This window comes from Melopsittacus undulatus, chromosome 7, assembly GCF_012275295.1.
Source record: "Melopsittacus undulatus isolate bMelUnd1 chromosome 7, bMelUnd1.mat.Z, whole genome shotgun sequence".
NCBI classification, from domain to species: Eukaryota; Metazoa; Chordata; class Aves; order Psittaciformes; family Psittaculidae; genus Melopsittacus; species Melopsittacus undulatus.
This window is the reverse complement of record NC_047533.1, coordinates 17,304,374-17,326,630: the sequence shown is the minus strand read 5'-3', so window position 1 is coordinate 17,326,630 and position 22,257 is coordinate 17,304,374. Positions and strand designations below refer to the sequence as shown.

The window sequence follows — 22,257 nt, the reverse complement described above, 5'->3', positions numbered from 1 at the left end:
CAAAAGAGCTAGTAAAAAATATTGTGGCAGAGAAGTATCTGAATATAGGAGAGTTTGCTTTTCTCTGCCTAGCTAACAGAATCATCCTTGCTTCTTCAGGAGTGGAAAAGCCATGTATGCTAGTATGCTTCTCCATTAACTTCTATTTGGGTCCCTCATCCTGAAAGTTCTAGACATTTCCGGTATTGCTAAGCAGTTTTCTAAGAGGCAGCAGACTGAGCTTGACCCAATTCTATAGGTGTTGCTACTACCTGGCAAAGAACTCAGGGAAGGTATGAGGTCCAATGGAAGGTAATAGTATATACTGTGTAAATAAACTTTTTATTTTATTCCAAAAACCATTTTCCCTTTAACTCAGCCATAATATTTGGCACCTATAAATTGAGTGATAATTGGAGTTCCCCAGTCTATGCTGGCTCATTTAACACAACCACAAAAGCTATGATTTTAGGGAAAAGTCCACTATCCTGGTGGAAAACTCTTAAGTTATACTTTAAAGATACAGCAGGACATAGACATTTGATGAAGTGAAAATATTCACTATATTTAACAGAGAGATGTTTACGGGTAAAAACCTAACTATATGTTTTGGCGAAAAAAAAAATAAAAACACCAAAGCCAAAACACCAAAAAAAAAAAAAAACAACAAACCCACCAAACAATAGCATCACAACTACAATACCTCTTACAATAGTCTTCACATAGTTTAACACAGTTGGCCATTGCTCATTCAGTTCAGATTCAGTAGAAAAGCTGGCAAACTGGATGTTCTAGACAACATGGAAAAGAATTTCAAATTCATATTTGAAATGAGAGTGAAGTCTAAGAACAGGTAAGGAGCCTGGTTCACAACAAAAGATCCTGTTAGCACAATAAAATTACCAGCCCCTTAACCCGAGATGTGAATGATGAAATAGATGTGTGTCTATTGGATCTACATGTGACACCTCAAGATTAAGTTGCAATGTTGCTCCAAAATTTACACTACCTGCGTTCTGGCTCCCTAGAAGAAATGTAGGTATTAAAGCTGCAAATTCTTCAAAATATGTTATCTTTCTTTGCTCAAGTGTCAATAATCGTCTTCAGCTGCAAAAACCACATATTTGTTGTAATGATCCTTGGATCCTGGAATTCACTGATGTTTTCTTCATGTTACAAAGTAAAGATCCTCAAGGGTGAAACAATGAAGCTGTCAGTATTTCTAGACAGGGTTTTTAACTTTCTCTTGTGTTTGGCAGAGAAGGGAGGCAGGGAGGAAGACAGGGTGAGAGGAAGGTTACACTGTGCCTGGCTTTACTAGGGAACCTTAAGAGCTACATAGACTTAGTAGCTGTTTCCTAGGTGGGTTTTTTTTTAAGGCAAATTAGCTATAATTACACTAAACAAGGCTTTTGTCATTTAACAATTTTTCACATTACAAGAATAAGAAAATTAAGTTATCAGAAACGAATATGGGAAACTGCAATGTCCGTACTTCCTCTTGCCCAACACTGCTTTTATTAATCCAGGTATATGTCACTATTAGGTTATATCATACTAAGGCTTTACAGGAGTGCAATATAATAGCGAAGCTTTCTGAGGAAAGGAAGAAGACAGCAGTGTTACACTTAGTTTCCTAATTAACAATAATGTCAGGATACATTGGCAATAAGTTTAATGAAAACTGGATTTCAACTACTTCCTGAGGCTTATGCAGTATCTGTAGCATTGCACAGCATGGGATATCAGAACACAGTGCAAGTGTTTACCCTGTCAATCACTTGTCAATCTATCCAGCTTTCTACAAATATCCCTTGTATTTGGAGAAGTTCCACAAACCTCAGTAATTAATTTTTTTTTAAAACACAATGACAGACACATTTAGCAAATCTACTAAATTAAAGCCACTAACATGTGCAAGGAACAAAAAGTAGTGTCATGGTTACCTTTCTGCAATTAGGAAAGTTTACATGTAAAAATCTCCTATAGTTATTTAAAATACATGTTTATTTTTCAGGTATTATTACCATTTGTTTAAAAAAATGCATTAATACACATTAACTGTGTGTGCTTGTCTTCAAAGTCGCAGGTGATTCTTGTTTTTCTCTTCCACAGCATGCTTCCCACATTAAGAAAATATTTTCTTTTACACAAAGCATCTTGGAATCATTTATATTACAGAAAGCTAGACTAATCAGGTTTTCCATTAAGAATGCAGAAGAGAATTGTTCAGGGGAGAAAGTCTTTTCCAGAAAAGACAGAAACCTAGACATCACACTGTCTGCCAGCTGAGCTTACATTGAACATCACCAAGTAAGGTCACAACAAGGTCCAGGACAGTTATGAGAAATACTATGCTGAAGAAATGAAGACAAAAAGCTTTTGCTGCACCCAAGAACTTGATGAATTTGATAACTGAAGAGTGGAAGAAGCATGACTAAGCATGATATCCCCTGAGCTATGACAAGTTATACAGGAAGTATGAGTGTCATAAGAAATTATTGCCAGTATCATATCTATTAAATGATGCTCTCTTTCTTTACACACAATTTTCTCTTTCATTGATCCATGACATTCAAAAAGTGGATTTGACTACCATGAAGTTTCTCCTAACTGCCCAGGAAACTTAACCTGGAACACTGTCAAAATCCAGTTTTGATAGCAGTTCACAGTCAGAGTTTGTATTGGTGAAGAAACAGGAATTTCTGTACTGAAATATTCTCTATCCTGTGTCTCAGATTTGGCAAGTTTGCATTTCCTGCAGAAACTAAACCCCTTGCAACTCTAACAGCTAGCAAAACAAAATACGTGCCCACAAAACCAGCAGAAGTTACAGCATCTTTCTCCAAATATAAACCTGATGCTGACTTTATAAGACCTATCATGATTCAGACAGGCACAGTGAATTCTTCATCTCTGGAATGTTTTGCAAATAGTTTATATCTAAACAATATTCCTGGTACTTATAAACTGCATTTTCAAGTCACCAAATACGACAAAATGAGTTACATATTTTGCCAGATTTCTTGGTTCACACTGCAGGCTCCTGTCTGGTGGTATAGTCTGACACTTCCTTCTTACAGTCATTTTCCCATTTAACACTGAAAAATGTATGGAAACAGCAAACAACAACTTATGTAATGAGAGCAATCTGAGGACAGAGAACAATAAGCACCCTGAATCAGGATCCCATATATGTACATTAGGACAGTTCTGTGATAGGAAAAAAGCAATCTGTAAGGACCACAATGATTCTGAATTTCAAAACTTAAGCTTATTACCACTAGACTGACATTCATTTGAAAGACAATGCCCAAATACTAGGACATTCCATTGATCAATTCATCAATCCAATTAATTGTAGGCCATAAAAAAAAATCTTCAGGGCTAAAGCTGGAACTGATGGAAGTAGAAAAGTCAGGAAGACTGATTTCCCCATCATCAATAAAAATACGCATCTTTCATCTACAGACACATTACAATTTTTCAAGATTCACATGCGATTTACAGCATTGTTTCCTACATTTTTCATGCTTCTGTTGGCACCACATTTCATTAAGACGCTGGCAGTGCCACCTGCAGCTCCAAGAGCATCTCCTCTGTCAACAGCTTGATCTCAGATGAGTCATACAGCTTCGTCTAGCAAGCAAGGAGAAAAGCCTCTTAAGCCCATGTAAATAAGTCAACACAGCGAGGTGCATTAAACACTGTGCAAGAAGCAGTCAGGTGAAGAGAGTAGAAACATCATCTCTGCTACAGTTTAAAGTTCAGAATTTCAATGCTGGAATTTCAAACTCTGAAATTCTACAATCTGCCACTGACCGGATTCCATTGCAACACCTTTCACTGCACAATCATTCAAAAAAATTAAAGATATCTCATTCCACCCAAGCAGTACAGCTCTCTCTAGTCTTTGGCAGGGAAACCTGAAGAACCTGATGGAAAATAATCTGCCAGCCATCAGTGCTGATACTCACCACAGGTATCAGTACCATATGGTAGACATCTACCGCAGGATATGAACCTGTTTAGCAGAGAAGCTAAGCAGTACATTTAGAAAAAGCTAATATATCAAGCTTATACAGGAATTGTTTATATCCAAAAGCAGCAGACAGGGATGCATGAAAAATAGGAACAGCAGAGAAGTACAGACCTTTATATACTGGTAGTATTTTTCCCACTCTACAAATCTGCTTTCTGAGTTGAGTTTTCAGGCCAGTCTGGCTTGAACACTGCTTGCAGATATGAGAAATTACTTTGGAATTATATATAGATATTCGTTGAAAGAGAAATAGGTTGTAAATATAGGTTAAGTTAGTGCAGTACTAGGAAGCTCATGGAAGACCAGAAAGGAACCAGCTCAGCACCCACAAGGGGGAGTCGGCACTTGAGAATAAATCTGAACTGCTGCACTTCATTAGACAGTTTATGGTTATCAGACAGCCCACCACTCCGCAATCCAGTACAGAAAATTTTCAGCAAGCTTTAGGCTTTAATCAGGGATATTGTCTGCAAAAAAAAGGAGAGTCTCAGGAGACAAAGAGCAGGAAGGAAGTTGAATGAAATGAAGAAATTGGGATATGACCTTTACAAAGGGAATACATATAAATCTATCTAAAAACACTTATTTTTTTTTTTATTAAGGAAGAACCAGCCCAGGGAAACAGGAATGGAATACACATACTCAGAGATATGTTTCCTATTTATCTTGGTTTCTATAGTATGACTGTTTTCACTCCTAATCTGCCTGGAAATGACTAAATATTTGTTAGTATTTCCACTTTGGAACTATTTATCTTCATAGCCATGGTAATACATTCACATAAAGGCATCAGTGCTGCCAAATTCCTTCGTTATAATTTGGACCATGGTTTAGAGGCTGGGGTGTTGGCACTTGCATCTCACTGGACCTGTAACAGCAGACACTCATCATCATCAAGTCATTATCACATTTTCCCTTCATGCCTGTGTTTATTTTAAGAAATTCCCATGTGTTCAAACACTACCTAGGCTTACTTCATAGTACCAATCCTATATTAAACTTCAGCACAAATAGGTATTTCCTTACTTTCCCCTTTATGGTTCATACCTTCTGGAGCAGTTTTCTCAGATCCACATCTCCAAACATTCAAGAACAAAACAAAAAGCATAAATCAGACTAAAAGTCTTATTTATTATACAGGCTTTAAACTCCCCAAAAGAGCTTACCATGTTCCTTTTCAAAACTACACTTAATTCACACCACATTTCCTTTTTTTAAAAAAAGTCTCATATTTGGAAAGTTTTACGTAGTATAATCCTCTCTAAACATTACACAACCTAAAAAGCACTGCTGATAAAACTACACCCAGCAGGATATTATAATTAATGATAAAGCAAAACAAAGCATCAATTAAAATGTGATTTCTGGTTATACAATATTTTCCTCTGGAAGGAACTGAAACCACATTCAGAACATCCTTACAACCTTCTTTTGGACCACCCAAATGAAACTGAAATATTTTCTAAGTTTGTGTTGGGTTTATTGTTTGTTATTATTTTTAAATTGCTGGTCATAGCTTTATGTGTATGCTGTTTCTTTTATCTGTATTCACAGAAAATAGACCCAGGGTTTTCATTATCTTGATTTAGAAGGACAGAAATTCCTAGGTGACCTGGGCAAATTCATTAACCATGGTATAGCAAAATGATGAGCAGCAACACTTGAGCAGTAGGGATACATTAGTTATCTTCTGTATCTTCTTTCGGGCATACCCAAAGTAATCTCCATTTTTGTACGAATACTTGCCAAATTCACTTGGACTCTACACTATTATTGCATAGGATAAGATGTTCACCACTATAACAAGTTTTCTGCTACATTCACATTAAGCAAACCAATTGGAAAGTCATCTTGAGTTCAGAAGCCAAAATAAAAACACAATAGACAAATGCAGTCATACAGCCATGATTTTAAAATGCAAACAAAGTGAACAAAAACAGATTAATAACAGCAGATTTTCATATGAAACAATCCCACCCACTGTTAGATTATTGAAAAAAGAGGCACTAACTATAGTTTCAGGAATCTAGCTTAAGTGCCATTTTCAACAATGTCAAATACCTTTGCAGTTCTAAGGAACCACAAACCAGAATTTGTAACATCACATTCTCATTCTCCTTATGAAGACATTAAGCTCCAAATGCATACCTCTAATTCATCAAACAACTCAGCATTTGATGGATACAGACAATATTTTTCTTAGCTACTTAAGAAACTCAGAGAAATCTTCAAGAGGCAGCTTTACTGCACTTGCTCTTTGACTCCTCAATGACTGGGGTTTCTCTTGGGTTTGGGGGGAAGGGTATTCTTTTGTTTTAATATGTTAAAATCTTAAACATCAATAAATATAGGCCCAAAGATTTACCAATACTAATACATTTGCATACCCACACATGACACACTAAGGCCCTGCTGCAGGCATGAAAGGGAGAGTTATGAACATTAATTCTATTCCAGGGAATACACAAAACAGGGGCTCTCATAATAGTGCTTTACTTTGGGAAAAAAAGAATTAATTCTTTTACACAACAGCAGCATAACCATATAGTATCATAAAATCATAGAATAGTTAGGGTTGGAAAGGACCTTGAGATCATCCAGTTCCAAACCCCCTGCGATGGGCAGGGACAACCCACACTAAACTGTATCACCCAAGGCTCTGTCCAGCCTGGCCTTGAACACCGCCAGGGATGGAGCACTCGCAAATTCCCTCAGCAACCCATTCCAGTGCCTCACAACCCTTACAGGAAAAAAACTTGAAGAGTCCCCCCAGAAACCCCTATAAGCCTCCTTCAGATACTGGAAGGCTGCTATGAGGTCTCCACACAACCTTGCTGAACAGACCCAACTTTCTCAGCCTGTCTTCATACGGGAGGTACTCCAGTCCCATGATCATCCTCGTGGCATTCCTCTGGACATGTTCCAACAGTTCCATGTCCTTTTAATGTTGAGGACACCAGAACTGCACACAATACTCCAAGTGAGGTCTCACAAGAGCAGAGCAGAGGGGCAGGATCACCTCCTTCGACCTGCTGGTCACACTCCTTTTGATGCGGCCAAGGATACGGCTGGCTTTCTGGGCTGTGAGTGCAGACTTCTGGATCATGTTCATTTTCTCATCGACCAACAACCCCAAGTCTTCTCCACAGGGCTGCTCTGAATCTCTTCTCTGCCCAGCCTGTAGCTGTGCCTGGGATTGCTCCAACCTACATGTAGGACCTTGCATTTGTCATGGTTAAACTTCATGAGGTTGGCATCAGCCCACCTCACAAGCGTGTCAAGTTCCCTCTGGATGGCATTCCTTCCTTCCAGCATATCAACCGAACCACACAGCTTGGTGTCATCGGCAAACTTGCTGAGGGTGCACTCAATTCCACTGTCCGTGTCACCGACGAAGATGTTGAACAAGACCGGTCCCAACACCAATCCCTGAGGGACACAACTCGTTACTGGTCTCCAGCTGGGCATTGAGGCATTGACCACAACTCTTTACATGCGGCCAGCCAGCCAGTTCTTTATCCACCAAGTGCTCCATGTATCAAATTGATGTCTTTCCATTGAATTGATGTCTCTCCGTATGTTGAAGTTTTTTCCCCAATAAAAAAATGCTTTCTACTTTCATTAAAATATACAACATTCTTTTTAACTTAATCTCAGTATTTTCAGAATAAGCATGTGAAATAATACACTGAGAACACTTCAACACTTTTTTGCCAGCACTAAAAAGCTCTTTAGCCTGAGCCCTACATTACTATAATGGTGATCTTCAGCTCCTTGTAGGACAAATGATACCTCCTGGACTAAAGGACAAATCAGCAGACACTTAATACACTATTTGTCATTTTCAGGTGTGTGTTAGCTTTTCTGTATTTCAGAATTTTCTCCCTTTACCAACTCACTGTCTAGGGTTTATCTAGGCGTGAGAACTACTGCTTGTCAGCAATGACTGCTGCATCTGACTTCATTTCACCATCCCGGTCAAATACAGTAGATGAAATACAAGACTGCAAGGTGTCATACTGCAAAGCAGAATTAAGCTATTCTTCCCACTTGGCACCTCTATGGATTAAGTCATTATGAAGTCAGCTTGTTATAGAATAGTTAGGAAAACAGCAGTGAATAAAACTAATGGAAAAAAAAAAAAAGTTTTGATTTTCTGCTACTACAGTGAAAAATCCAACATCCATTGTTACTCCTAAATTTAGATTTTGTGAATTTACAACTCCAGAGACTGTCAAGTTCCATTTCTTTAATAAGAATTCATATTCTGGAAGCACTACTAGTATTTTAACTAGAATACTGAACATATGCTAAAATATCATTCTTAGGTCACCCATCTGAAAGATGCAGAAATCTTTTCCTCAACCAATCAACCCCTAATTCAATTACATTTCTCCTAGTTTTGGTCTTTGTTCCCTCCATATATGTGCACATACTATACTGCCATTCTTCTGATAACTACATAACTCTTATAACTAAGCTAACTGCACACTATTTTAAAGACTTCCTTATAACTTAAATCCAGTTCAGTTTAGTTTTTGTTCATTTGACTGAGGGGAAAAAACAACCTGATTACAAGAACAGACAATAACTCAGTTTAGCCAAAATTCTAGTGAAATGTTTTTTTTTAAATGTTGCAACAAAATGGGAGAAACACACTTGAAGTGAACATCCCACATTAGCTAGTAAAGCAAACCACCTTGACATTGCTTTTGCAAAATTTCTGTGTAGTTAAAAATATTTTCGTTTCCATCTCTTGCAGAGTCTTTGATACATACGCACAAAACTGCATCTTATTCCATGCTGCACTGTACATTTACAGCTCTTATCATTAAGTGTCTTACAATTGTTTTCTCCCCATAGATCACAACCTTGAATTTGCCATAAGCATTTGCCACATTCTCCAATCCATACCCACAGGATAAAATTCTGGCATACTTCATTTTATTTAAATCAATTAGCATTAGGTCGTCTAACATAATTTACTGGTGTGCTGTTCACACAGTTTACAGCAGTAATTAACAGGCCACAAAACAGTGGACCCCATAATAAATACTTCACCTCAGTGCCTTATTTAAAACTTTGACACAAGTGGCCACACTCCAGCAGTTTTGCATGTACTTTTGTATGCAAGATTTCAAAGTAAAGGTGACAGTACACTGCATATCACAAAATTCATTCAGCTTAATCTGGCATGCTAGCTGAACAAGTTTAACTGACAGCAATCTTTATTTCAGAGCCTAAAATAGCTGTAAAATTCTTTATTTCCTAATCCAAGCAGTCTTCTAACATGATCAGTGATGAAGATACCCTGCTTTGGCAGTTAGATTCCCAAATCTGAACATGTATGATTACCCTTACTGATGACCCAAACAAAGAGCAATGCTATGGTTATTATTCCTTTCCTAGATTAAATTAAAATTTGACATCTACCAAACATACATACAGAACTAAAATTTAGCTGTAAAACAACATCTCTGTACTTTGTCAAATGAGAATTTTTGACTTATGCATCTGACATGAATGCTGTACTGTAGATCAAGCAGCAAAGCCCTTCTCTATGGATTTGGTAGGCTCTCCACTTTGTAAGAGGTTTTGGGTTTTTTTTTTTTTTCATAGAATCATAGAATAGTTCGGGTTAGAAAGGACCTTAAGATCATCAAGTTCCAACCCGTTTGTTTGGTTGGGTTTTGTTTGTTTGATTTTCTTCATTAAAAAAAGAATCGCTGACCTAAAAAATAAGATTTGAGTGTTTTCTTTTTTTCTTGTGTTGTAGGGTCATAAGCCGTGAGAGAAGTAACACTGCTATAACAAGATACAGTACAGGAGAGTTACACAAAAGTATTTGCTCTATTGAATTTATAGGGTCATTACTAAAATCAAAGCTGCAAGTCAGTCTCTCACCTTTCATAAAAATTGTAAAATTTATAAGGAAAAACACAGAATATGACAGAATCAATTAATGATGGACTAGATTTAGCACTAATACAGAAGTAGTAAAGACCAGATAGGAATTCTCCCCAGTCTCCAAAACCATAATTGCTTTTCTGCAGCATACGTTTGAGTGTCTTCAGTTTACATAAATAACTTTCTTTTTTCCCGCTTTAATATGTATGTTTATACTCTCTTCTCTCTATTTAGCTTTCCATATCTTTACACTCTGAGAAGCAGCTACCACAAATGCCCCTTCATTACATTAGCTGTTATCCTATCTTTGCAACCTTTCCCTGCAGGCCTTATCAAACTTGAGATGCAAAGTTTTTAGTTTCGAGGTCAACTATCTCAAGACCTCCCAGCTACCCACCACTCCTACAAGAATCTACAGAAGAGGAAAAAAAAAAAAGTTGACGTTTCTTCTATCTCCCCTGTATTAGAGTACTAAAAGCATTGAACAGCCACCACCACATTTCTCCTCATACATGCTACTTTATAAAGTATAAGCAGCCCTTCCTTACAATTGTATGTATTACACATTCACAGTAAAAGTAAAATTGTCATTGAACTGTCTGGACAGAAGGGGAAATGAAAAGAAAGAGGCAAGGATTTTTTCTGTTGTACATATTACTCTGCAAATCCTCAAGGACTACTTAACCAGAAGATTTACCCCTGCATTTCAGCTCCTTGTTTCTTTCCCCTGAAGATTAAGTGCCATGGAAAGAAGCCTTCAGAGCATGGCCCTTTAGACACCCTTGAGCCAAGGAGGGCCTGCACCTGGGCTTGGCTGTAAAGATGAAAAGAGTTCAGCAAGTCCCAGCTTTATTCCCCATGAGGTGGGTCTGAAGAACCATTAGCAAAGCAGGCCCTTCAAGTGTCTGAGGAAGAGAATAAACTCTGCTTGGTATTCATAAGCAGCCTTTCCCAGATAAAACCGCCAACCCCAGCTCTGGTATCTTTACAACAGCTATAAGGATCAGGACAACAGTCTGGGTTTTTCATTGCTGCACCCCTTGCTTCAGCTCTCTGCTAAGATCAAATATTGCACTCTCTATATTGGCACTTTTCCTTACGATAATGAGTCCCTTTAATTGGTACTTAGATAATTGATGTGACCTGCTCACCAGGAGGCTGAGTCCCACCAGTTCAACACAGTTTCCGCTGAAGTCTATCGGTCCACATCAGGAAAGCTCAGCCTACCTCTTCCTGCATGCACTACTTACTCACCAGTTCAGCAAACCTCAAGTTCCCACCAGGACTGCAAAGCGAAGAGAGTAATCTAAGCATGGTACAGGGTAAGCATTTCTTATCTATCCTGAACATATTCTAAGTACTCCTTCATCTGATATGTCAATTCAGGAACTGGACAAAGAAATGCTTTCCAGTGTTTTTAATCGAAAAACATACTCAAATGGTGATATACTGCTTTGACTGTAAACGGTCAAATATTTCAAAAGCAAACGCAAGTACCTCTGACAAGTCTCTATCTGAATATTAAATTTCAACTTAAATATATTCAGAGAAGTTCGAAAACCACTGAGATCCCACCGGCATATAGAACTCTCACTACAGCTGTAATATTTCATCAAGTGCTGGATGGTTTATGTCATTTATGTGGACAAAAGAAATATTTACTGTATCAGCAGATTCCTAAGATTTCCAGCTCTGTTATTGACATGTAAATGATACGATCATAGAATCATAGAATAGTTAGGGTTGGAAAGGACCTTAAGATCAACTGGTTCCAACCCCCCTGCCATGAGCAGGGACACCTCACACTAAACCATGCCAAGCAAGGCATGAACCAAGCCTTGAACACTGCCAGGGATGGAGCATTCACAACTTCCCTGGGCAACCCATTCCAGTGCCTCACCAGCCTAACAGTAAAGAATTTCTTCCTTATATCGAATCTAAACCTCCCTTGTTTAAGTTTTAACCTGTTACCCCTTGTCCTGTCACTACAGTCCCTAATGACTAGTCTCTCCCCAGCATCCCTGTCGGTCCCCTTCACATACTGGAAGGCTGCTATGAGGTCTCCATGCAGCCTTCTCCAGGCTAAACAGCCCCAACTTTCTCAGCCAAAAAGTATACAAAAAATGTGTGGATTATCAATAATTGTGTTAGGCTGCACTGGTTTTTTTTATTATTAATCTACTAAAATGTTTTAAAGTTGGGGGGTTTATCCCTAAGTAGAGACATTAAAAATATACCCATACAAAAGTACAAAAAAAACCCCAAAACAATCTCTAAACCTAGCTGTAATTTCAGGTTTTACTACAGTGTGTTTATAAAAACACATCAGTTGAAGAGCAGCTGCTCTTTAACAAAGAGCATTTCATCTTGCTTTAGCTCTAGGATGTAAAAAACCTATTCAAACATGCTTTGCAAAGCAACATTATGGCAAAAAGCATTTGCAGATCAACATTACAACAAAAAGCATTATGAAAGACCAAGAGCAAATTAGAGCTTTTATATAGCCTTGACTTTCTTTGATACAATGCAACATATGAAAGTAGATCTGTGCAGGCTAAAGTGGATATGCATTTTTGTAGTAATGTTGTTTCCCTTGCCAATTTCCTATTCCTTTTGAAGAATTCAGACAGTAGCTACTATAGCCAGTGCATGATGTTGACTGTTTCAAACCCATTTTCTTATAAAAGCTTTTATTCTTATCAGGAATAGGTAGACAAATCTGGCAATATGACAATTTTTTTTACGACAGTAAATTTTTTGTTGATATGTTATATATATATATATAGGCAACTTTCTAGGAAAAAGTATGCTCTTTGTAAGAATGTACTCTTCGGGAAAGAGTTTTAAAAATATATGTATTGTTTGAATGTTGTGTAACTTTAGAGAAGCTTTAAAAGAAATTCAATGCATTTAAAATGCTATATAAATCAACATTCAAGATGAAGGGTCAACAGAGGTTAAACTGTCTGTCCTTCTTGACTACATTCATAAATGTCTTTTCTAGCTGTACTTTTAGAAGCAACTGCAGTGTAACTTGGATATTAAAACCTCCAAGGAAACCAACAATAAATGCTGCTCAGAATTTCACAAGGGTGCTGTTTTTTTTTCCTTAGGTGTTAATTAAATGATCATTTAACACCGAAATGTAAACACAACATTTTCATCTACTGACAGCATAGCCTATAATAAATCCAGGGTAATAAACGTCCTGGTGTTAATACTCTGAACCAAGTTCCCACAATACACTAAGATGCCTTGTCATGTCTAAGGTTAAGCATCTAGACACAAAACAAAGATTGTGCCTACTCGACTTCCAGTTCAATTTTCCCATCGCCCAGTGACCTAGGTAACACTTTGAGCAATAAAGAATAAATTTAATTTCTCCAGCATTTTGTGAGGATTAAGAACAATTGTTGGCCTGCAATGACTTTTTATCCTCGGATTCTTTCTCTTCCAGAGCATTCCCCCAGTTCTTAAAGAAAATTCTGATGGTTTAAGACACAGAACAAACAGAACTTTAAATTAGGCTTTTTTCAATCAATTGGAACTATTGGAGGGGAAGCAATCAAGCTTTCTTTGGACTTCTCTCAGCTATTCAAGTTACTTTAGGCTTTAATCTTGCCCTCGCAGAAGAAACTTACCATCACAGGGACGAGCATCTATACTTTCACATTTTGTCTTGGCCTGATTTATTCTTCTTTTCTGTTCTTTTTTTTTTCTTTTTAATCTAGATGACATGGCTGCACTTAAATGTCTACTCTGTGCAAGCCGAGACTTACAGATGTCCTCTTTATAATGTTTCACACCATGTTGCTGCACCACATAATAATGCATTTCCTCCGACATGCCTTTTTACTTTTCATTACTTCCTTCACTGAGATTTAGTTTCCTACTTAACTCTTGCCTAAAAGGTTTCCTATGTCACAATTTACCAAAGCTTTCAAGGTTAACCCTCCAGGAACAACTCAGGGACTGATACAGAGTAGACATAAATATAGTTACAGATGACTCAAAACCAGCTAATTAAATTTTTGTATTAACAGGAATTACCTTAGTTCTCTGCTTTGACCACTTATCATGCAATCAAAACAATGGAGGGCAATTATTAATGTTTGAGGCCAAACAGATCAAGGTAACAATGCCATAATAGCTAAAGCCAATCTATCCGTTACTCTGAATGCCACCAGTTTATTTTAAAAGCTTGAGTAATTAACATAATTAATGTTTTTATGAATACTGAAATGGCATTTCAATACCAACAGCTAATAGTATAAAAAATACCACAGATATTTACATAGGTCCAGAAGAATTGCCTTCAGCCATTTTTTTGTCTGCTTGGTGTTTAACATGATTTTTAAATTAATGTTAACAGTGACTAGAAGCAGTTTTGGGTGTTTGTTCTAATGAAAAATCAATAGTTATAAATATCCCTACAGATGCCTTTCTCTGAAATTAGTTTACTATATCACTTGGTAATGTAGATTACATAAAGATCTAGTGATTTTTCTAGTAGAAGAATTAGCTTACAGCCCTGTAAAAGCCCACCCAATTTGCCATTTTATCCCATAGCAAAGGAAATATTGCTTAAAGAAAAAAAAAATCTTAAAGATATAAAAGCAAATTTAACTGATATCTAAAGAAAACTAATCATCTTAAAATGAAAAATACAAGCATCTATCATGAGAGTCTTCTCACAGGAAAAAAGTTTGTTTCTAAAGTTAAAAATCCCATGCTATTACATTTAACCAGTATATGAAATTCTGTGTATTTGATACACCATTTTATTTTCCTGCACACCATCATGGGAGGTGCTGTGAAAATACACAAGAAACCATAGTTCTGGAAAAGCCTATAGATTCAAAGATTCTAAAACAAAGGGAAAGAAGAGTAGTGTAGTGACATTTGAAGTTGTATAATTGCACAGAATGACCATAGGTGTTTTTCTTAACAACATTTTAAAAGTTCATTCTGGTTCCACCAATGCTTCCACTCAGCTAAATCCAAGGCTGAATGTTTGTGGTTACTAGGACATAACCACTGCAAGTTTTACACCAAACGCATAGATGTAATTTTTGTTCCTGTGCTCAAAAAATAAATCACCTGCTGAATTGTACTAATTTTTACAACATTTTGAAAAGCTTTAAAAAGTCATCTTGCCATCTCTAACCCTACATAAATAGGGCTTATGTCTGAAGCAAAGCTACAGTGGTATTTGTTTTGCTCACTACATTGTAAAGAATGAATGATTTTTTAATTCAGAAACATAGCAGAGAATTAGAACTGAAGGTACAAGCAAGTGGCACTAGGGCAAGAGGAAAACAAGCACATGCAAGCCAAACTGCATATAATTCACATCTCTGTAGATTAAAAATAAGCAGGTGACACAACCAACAACCAGTGTTTGTATCTTACATAAGTTTCTCTCTTATATCTTCCATACCAGAAATTATTTCCAGAGAAGAGATATTACAGACCTAACAGAGGCAACACATTTTGAGTTATTTCAGTTTCTTCCTAGCATTAATGTACCTTAACAAGCCTATTTTTAATACCTATTGATTATTTTATTTTTAGGTAGTCCTGTCTATCTATGGATTGTAATTATAGCAAAAAAAAAAAATCACAACTATAACTGCCAGTGGGCTTGCAGCATGTGGTACCAAATTCACTCTGGAAACATTGCAGACTGGGGCAATAAGAGCTTGTGTTGGGACCAATGCACCAACATAGCAAAGCTATGATAATGGTACTTCCACACTGCAAGGAAGAGTAGTAATTACTTGTATATTAAAGTAGAGTTTTCTGTTTAAATGTTGGCTTATGACAAAGCCAAAACTCTATACTTATTTTATACATATACCATATGCAGTATTTCCTCATTAAATAATAATTTTGAAAGACTGTTATCTTCTAAGCACTATAGTCACTGTTCTGCTATTATACAAAATAATGCTAGTAATAAAAGACTAGCTATCATTAGAATTGGCATGTTCTTACAAACTTTATTGCTTAGATAAAACAATTTAAACTTTCTTGTATTTGAACTAAACCACTGGGGTATAAAACACACCAGAAGTTAAACCACTAGCAGGATAGACACACTGTATGTTGTTTCTATTTACCTCTAAAAGAATAAGATTCAAAACAGATATAAAAAAAACCCAAACTTATATGCAGGCTGCCAGAATGTCCCAAAACAAATAAAAAACCTGAAACAAATGACTAAAAAAGCCTCAACACAGTTTCCTGGGAAGGATATAGTAACAAGGTGGCTTCATAATTCATGTTTCAATAAATCTTTAATTACTGCACATCCAGTACACTTCTGCAGTAAGGTGGAGCAGAGCACACCATAGTGTTCCTGCAGCACATTCAGCAGAGCAAAAATGCCCATTACACTTATCATGTGGCAGTTCCTTTAACAATATACTTACAAAAGGAAAGAGATTCATCAATATTGGCTTTTGAAACACTCATTGGTTTTAACATCAAGAGCCACCTGCCTGCAGTTGGAGTAAGATTTCAGAGGCTTTGGGATAATGAGCATTTTTCTAATGAGCTATTTTTCTATTCAGTTTTTAAAACAGATTCAGACAGAAGATAATTATATTTTCTACATAACTATGACTATAGTCTCACCTGCCACAATTACTGTTAAAAGGGACATGAGAAATCATGAATTAAAGTAGCTGCATCTAAGGCTTAACAGTAAGGAAACCAACAGTTTAAAATTGGCTGGTTCAGCATGTTACATACATCACCTTTTTACCTTTTTTTTTCCAGTTACATTCCTATCTAAATTTTTTCCTTTTTTCCTCTAGGCAAAGATAAAAAACAAAACAACACTCAGCAATTGATGCAAACCACAGGTTCTCCTGCAGCAGCTCAGAAAATAGACCCAAGAGCTGCCTGGAGAACTTTCCTCCTCTTCGGGTTAGCTGCCCACAGCCTTCCCCACACCGGGGCTGGCGGCCGGGATGAGTGATGGTGTCGGTCTGACCAGACAACGGTAACCGTGGCAACTGCAACCTGCAATTCCTGCCTAACCATTGTGGGATTTATTGTGGCAGAGGCCAAAGAGGCCAAGAGTAAAATGAAGCAGAGAACTATGGTGTCTGACACATCTAGTACCACACACTTTAATCATAGCTGGCAGAAATTAATTCAGGAGGAATTTTTGCAAGGGCCCCCCCATGCAGTGTTTTGTTGTTGTTGCTATTGCTGCTGTTCTGGCCTAAGATAGTAGGTTTTTTTTAAGGTTTTTTGACCTTCAGTGTTTTTTCTTTTAGTTATTAGCTGTTAAGAATTTTATTGAAGTGACTAATAGACATCTCAAAACTGAACGTTTAGTAATCTGACAACATTAGAATCTTTTTTTTCTTTTAAAGGAGAAAAATCTTACAGCATGCATCTTCTCAAGTACATGCTTTAGAAAGAAAACATAATATAGGACCAAATCCACTAGAAAGATTGTTTTTTCAAAGTCAGCATTGCCTAACATACAGCAAATAATGTTCACTCAGGAAACTTAGATTTGTAGTAAGCACTAGAAATGTAAATCAAAAGGGATGAGCTTTGTGCATGGAATTCAATAATCTCTGCATGCTACTGGTTAATAAAGGTACCTTTTAAAACTGAATTTTTAAACAGTTTTGGGTCCAGCACTTGGTATCCTACAACAAATAGCAATCAATGAACTGTGATCTAACCAGCAAATGCAAACAGTCAAAATCTATTTGCCTCAGACAAGCACTCACTAGGCTTCAGGAGCTCTCTATGCTAAGATGCCACTGCTGATGCTACACAAGTTAGTGTGCATGGGCATACAGGTCCCTGAAAGCAAAGTATCCCCTTCTCACAGGAGAAGGGTCTTGTTGAACAATGACTTTTATTACCCTGGGCATTTACAACAGCACCTTTATTTTAACACTATTGTATCAAAATAAATGTTTATGTACATTGTGCTTTGAAAGATACATTGCAAAGTAACCTACAGTGCTATCAACATTATTTTTAGCATTAACTACTTCCTACTGAAATATTTATGTCAAAACACCTTAGCAGGTAACTGTTAATGGGAAAATCAGTTAAAATTATCCATTTTAACTAGTTCCAAGAGATTTCTTGGAAGGCTGCTAAGTGGGAAAGAAAGTAATGTGAAAAATAATTTATTTAATTACCTTTGAAACTCAAGTGTCTTTAGATACAGAAAATAATGCACTGTCTCTTTTAAACTCTCAACCTATCACTTTCCTTTACTTACACTTCCCATCTGTCAACAAGTGCTTGAAATTTTATTACACTGTCCTGTAGTTTATGCAGAGTTGGTATTATTTTACAGAGTTCTGTTAATGGACTGGATAAATGGTAATGCTATTTAAACTAGTCTCCTGCTCCAGCAAACACAGCTGCAACTGTACTACTATTTCTAGGCAAACATCTTGACCTGAACATGCAGTGCTCTCTCAACCCGTCCAAAGAGAAATTGGAGCAGACAGCAAAGGGAAAGCATAGCCGGCCGCTGGCGGCAACCAACTGTGTCTAATCATAATTCATATACAGTGTACCCTCTTTCTTTTATTTTACATTTAGGCTACACAACAAGCATATGTGCTTCTTCACCTGGCATCTCATTTATAGTCAAGGGTCAAATGGTAATTATTATTCACAGAAGCTCAATAGTATGTTGAAAACTCGCAGTACACACTGCTTGATTAGCTGTTAAATGCCAAAAATAAATACTAAAACCAAAGCATACTATACATTTTATTGATCATGTTTAGACATGTTTAATTCTCCCCAGAAATATATTTATTTGTCTGTAAATACATAGAAGCCCATGCAATGATACATGTAAAAAAACCAAACAATTTTATATACTTCATAGTCATCAAGGTCCACATTTGAAAACTGACTGAGAACAGTTAACCAGCATCAATCCCTTTGTTGGCCTGACATTTTTTTAATTACAAATTCAGCATTAAGCAACTGTAGATTTTCAGTACCACTCATTTTCTTTTAAACATGAATATATTATAACCAGACATTCACTTTCATGGTCTGATCAACAATAACCCTTAGGCAGAGGAAATTTAATACTGTGAAGCCAGTGATCTCTTGCTTTCCACCAAACACACTGTGAGCAGTTGTGTGCTTTATGTCAAAGGACATTAGGCATTTAAGACTAGTATCTATAAAATATACAATTCTGAATTAAATATATTCAAGTATGATTTTGCCTGAAGTGTGCATCAATTTTTTGCCTGCAAATTACATCTCATTTCTATTTTATATGAATTTAGATAACAACCATTACACTATAGATGGAATAATAAAATGAACATAAATCCCTTTCATTTTCCTTCCTGATAGAAGTAATATCTTTATCACGCCTGATGGAAATAAGACAGACTCAATTGTTAATATATAAACCCATATATATTATAATATTATGGCACAGTAAAACATTTTTGTCAGAACAAAAGGCTTCAGGAGTTTTCTGGCCTAGTAATTTAACAACTCACTACATCTACAAGGAAGTTCTGGAAACAAAACATACATCCAAAGCAAAGGAAAGAAACAAAAATATATAAAACTAAATGTTTACACTAATAGCTTACAACTTAATATTATTATGAGAGGGAAAAAAAGAACTATTATTTCACAATATTAAAACAGAAATAATCTCCTAAAATACACAAGCTTCATTGTATCATTTGTTGTCAAGAATATTTCCACATACTAAAGTGGAAACAAGTCAGAGGAGCCCCACCTTCACTTATTTTTTTCCCCAAGCACACAAGGGGTAACATTCAACATAGCAATTTCAACAGCGAAAGTCTCACCTGAAGTCTAAAGAAATGTATCAAATATATATCTACTATATAGGGCTGCATCCATACAAGCTTTTCAAAGCCTACTTAAGCATATCGTGTTATACCCCTTCCATACAACCTTTAAGGTAACTTAAAGGTACCTTAAAATTTATTTTGTTGCAGTAACTAACCATGTAGAACAAAAAACAATCCATTTTACTGCAACAGAAATAAGTGGATTCTTAGAAGGGCCAATGGGTCAAAGCATTAATTTCAAAATACTGCCAAGAGTGCAATATTATCAAACCAAAGAACACAACCAAAGCAAATGCTCATTACCATATTTGATATAGTTTTTATTTAAGTTAAAATATTTATTTTCTTCCCAGAGCTGAAGTTACTACCATTGTTGTCTTTGTGAGGGAACACAGGAGACATTTCTCCACCGACCTACCATTTGCCAGGGCAGTGATTTTTCCGGTCAAGTGCATACGGCAACAAAAACAAAACTTCAGAAAACCAAAGTACTTATAAAGTGCTATATCTCTGTGACAGAGTCTCCAGGCATTTTCTTTTTTTATCTTTCAAAACAGAAAGAACAACAAAGATACAAACCAGAAGAAAAGCCAAAGGATTCTTTCAGCAAAACTTCATTACAAAAGTGGGAATGGATGAAACAATATTTTGTCTCAAACAACTACCGGTATCTAACCTAGATTGAAAAAATAATAAAATAATAATCTTGAAGTCTTGCAAAGCACTCAAAGGTAACACTCAGCTTAAACACCACAACAATGTTCCTAGGTGCATGTAAGCCCTGTCTGAGGCAAAAGTCAAAAAAACTAATGCAAGACAACAGACTAATTCCAAATTTTCCAGAATACTTGTTATTGCGTCAAGCCTACTTACAGCCTGTATAACTTCGGCGTCCCCAGAAAGAGCAGTTCAGAAAGCAACTGGAGGTTATTTCTGTTTAGGCGCCTTTAGAAAGAAAAAGAAAAAGTTGTGTTAAATTATAAGAACTACAGCAATGCAATACAACCACATCGAGCAGGCACCCAGTGCTGTAACAAGCTGATTTTAAAGACCAGAAAGGCTATGCAATGCTGGTCCATTAGCGGAGACATGGTCCAGCAGTAAATTTACCATGGACTAATTACATTTTCTGCATTCCCCAACAGACCATATTACCTATTTTATGAAAGATTTTTGAATCTCTGTAGTGTGACTTAATCACTAAGTCAGGAATCTATCATGCAACAACCAGAAAACTAAAAATAGAGATCAGCAGTGTAACTTCAATTCCCCACTAACTCTGAGTTCCTTTTAGTATAATAAAGCAGATAAATATTTTGTGACCATGAAAAGGTTTAAGGGAACATGTATCAAATGCACACACTAAGTTAAGTAATGAGGTCATGTATCTAAAGATCCATATAACACATTATATAAATGTGTTATGTTTATTTTATTAAAAATAAAAAAAAGGAAGGAGGCTGTTACAGAAACCCTGATCAAATAAAAGTCAGAAAAAAACAAGACACCCCAAGCTTGTATTTGGCATTACAGTATAATAATTACATTACAGCATAGAAAAACAATAATTATTTTTTATTTCCATGATGCTTTTTTTTATAGCTATAAAGATACATGAAAAGGAAGTTAAATTACAAAAATCAAACAATCAGTTGTGCACAAGACAGCACAAAATAAAAACCACAACTAGGATCTGGAAGGTACTCCATTTGTCTGTGAATTTTCCCACTGAGCATGCTGACCATGGTCAAAACTTCCTGGCTTGAGGTGTTCAGAGTTCACAGCCTACTGTGTTAGAGCCAGAAGCAACACAACTACCACTAGCCAAGACAAATATATCTATCCCATGTTCATGATTCTTAAAACATACAATGCACATTATTCCCTCTAATGTGTATAAGTGACAGCCCTGAAACATGCAGTCATACCTGTCGAGAATTTAGGTTCAAAACAGGGTTTTGGTGAGTTTTAAGCAATGCACCAGATATGACATCTTCCATTTAAATAAACCTACATACTGAAAAAGTTTTGTCCCATCAACCTCATCACTAACCCCAGTTTGCAATACACGGGTGCTTCTCAGTACAATAATTTACTGCATTCCTGGACACCAGACTGCATGGTATTATCTGATATTTATTTTATCCTTACAGTAGATACATTATATATGTCAACAGACTGCTGCCAAACTGTTCCACAAGGTGAAATAAAAAGATAATTAACTTCAGTTTTGCAAAACTAAGTTTTAGAATTTCATAAAGCTTCAGAATTTCTTGTTTGTTTGTCTTCAGGAAGAATTTAAACTACTAAAGCCTCTTTAGCTTCATAGAGCTCATTTCATAAGCCCTGCTCCATCTAAAGGTCTTTCCAATATGTTTTCCCATAAATTCCAATACACAGACACACACACTCAAAATCCAGTTTTAAGTAGCTGCATGGTATAGTTCACTTAGTTATTGCTCCCTTAAAGTTTAATGC

General features: G+C 36.4%; 1 protein-coding gene across 3 annotated transcripts in view; it reads right to left on the bottom strand.

Annotated features, from left to right (window-relative positions):
* SLIT2 (slit guidance ligand 2) overlaps positions 1–22,257 on the bottom strand; it is a 262,240-nt gene that overhangs the window by 220,431 nt on the left and 19,552 nt on the right. For all 3 annotated transcript variants that reach the window (XM_005148463.3, XM_031048373.2, XM_005148464.3), the window contains exon 4: positions 20,653–20,724. In XM_005148463.3, coding sequence (XP_005148520.1) covers positions 20,653–20,724 — 72 coding nt within the window. The remainder of the gene's footprint in view (positions 1–20,652; positions 20,725–22,257) is intronic.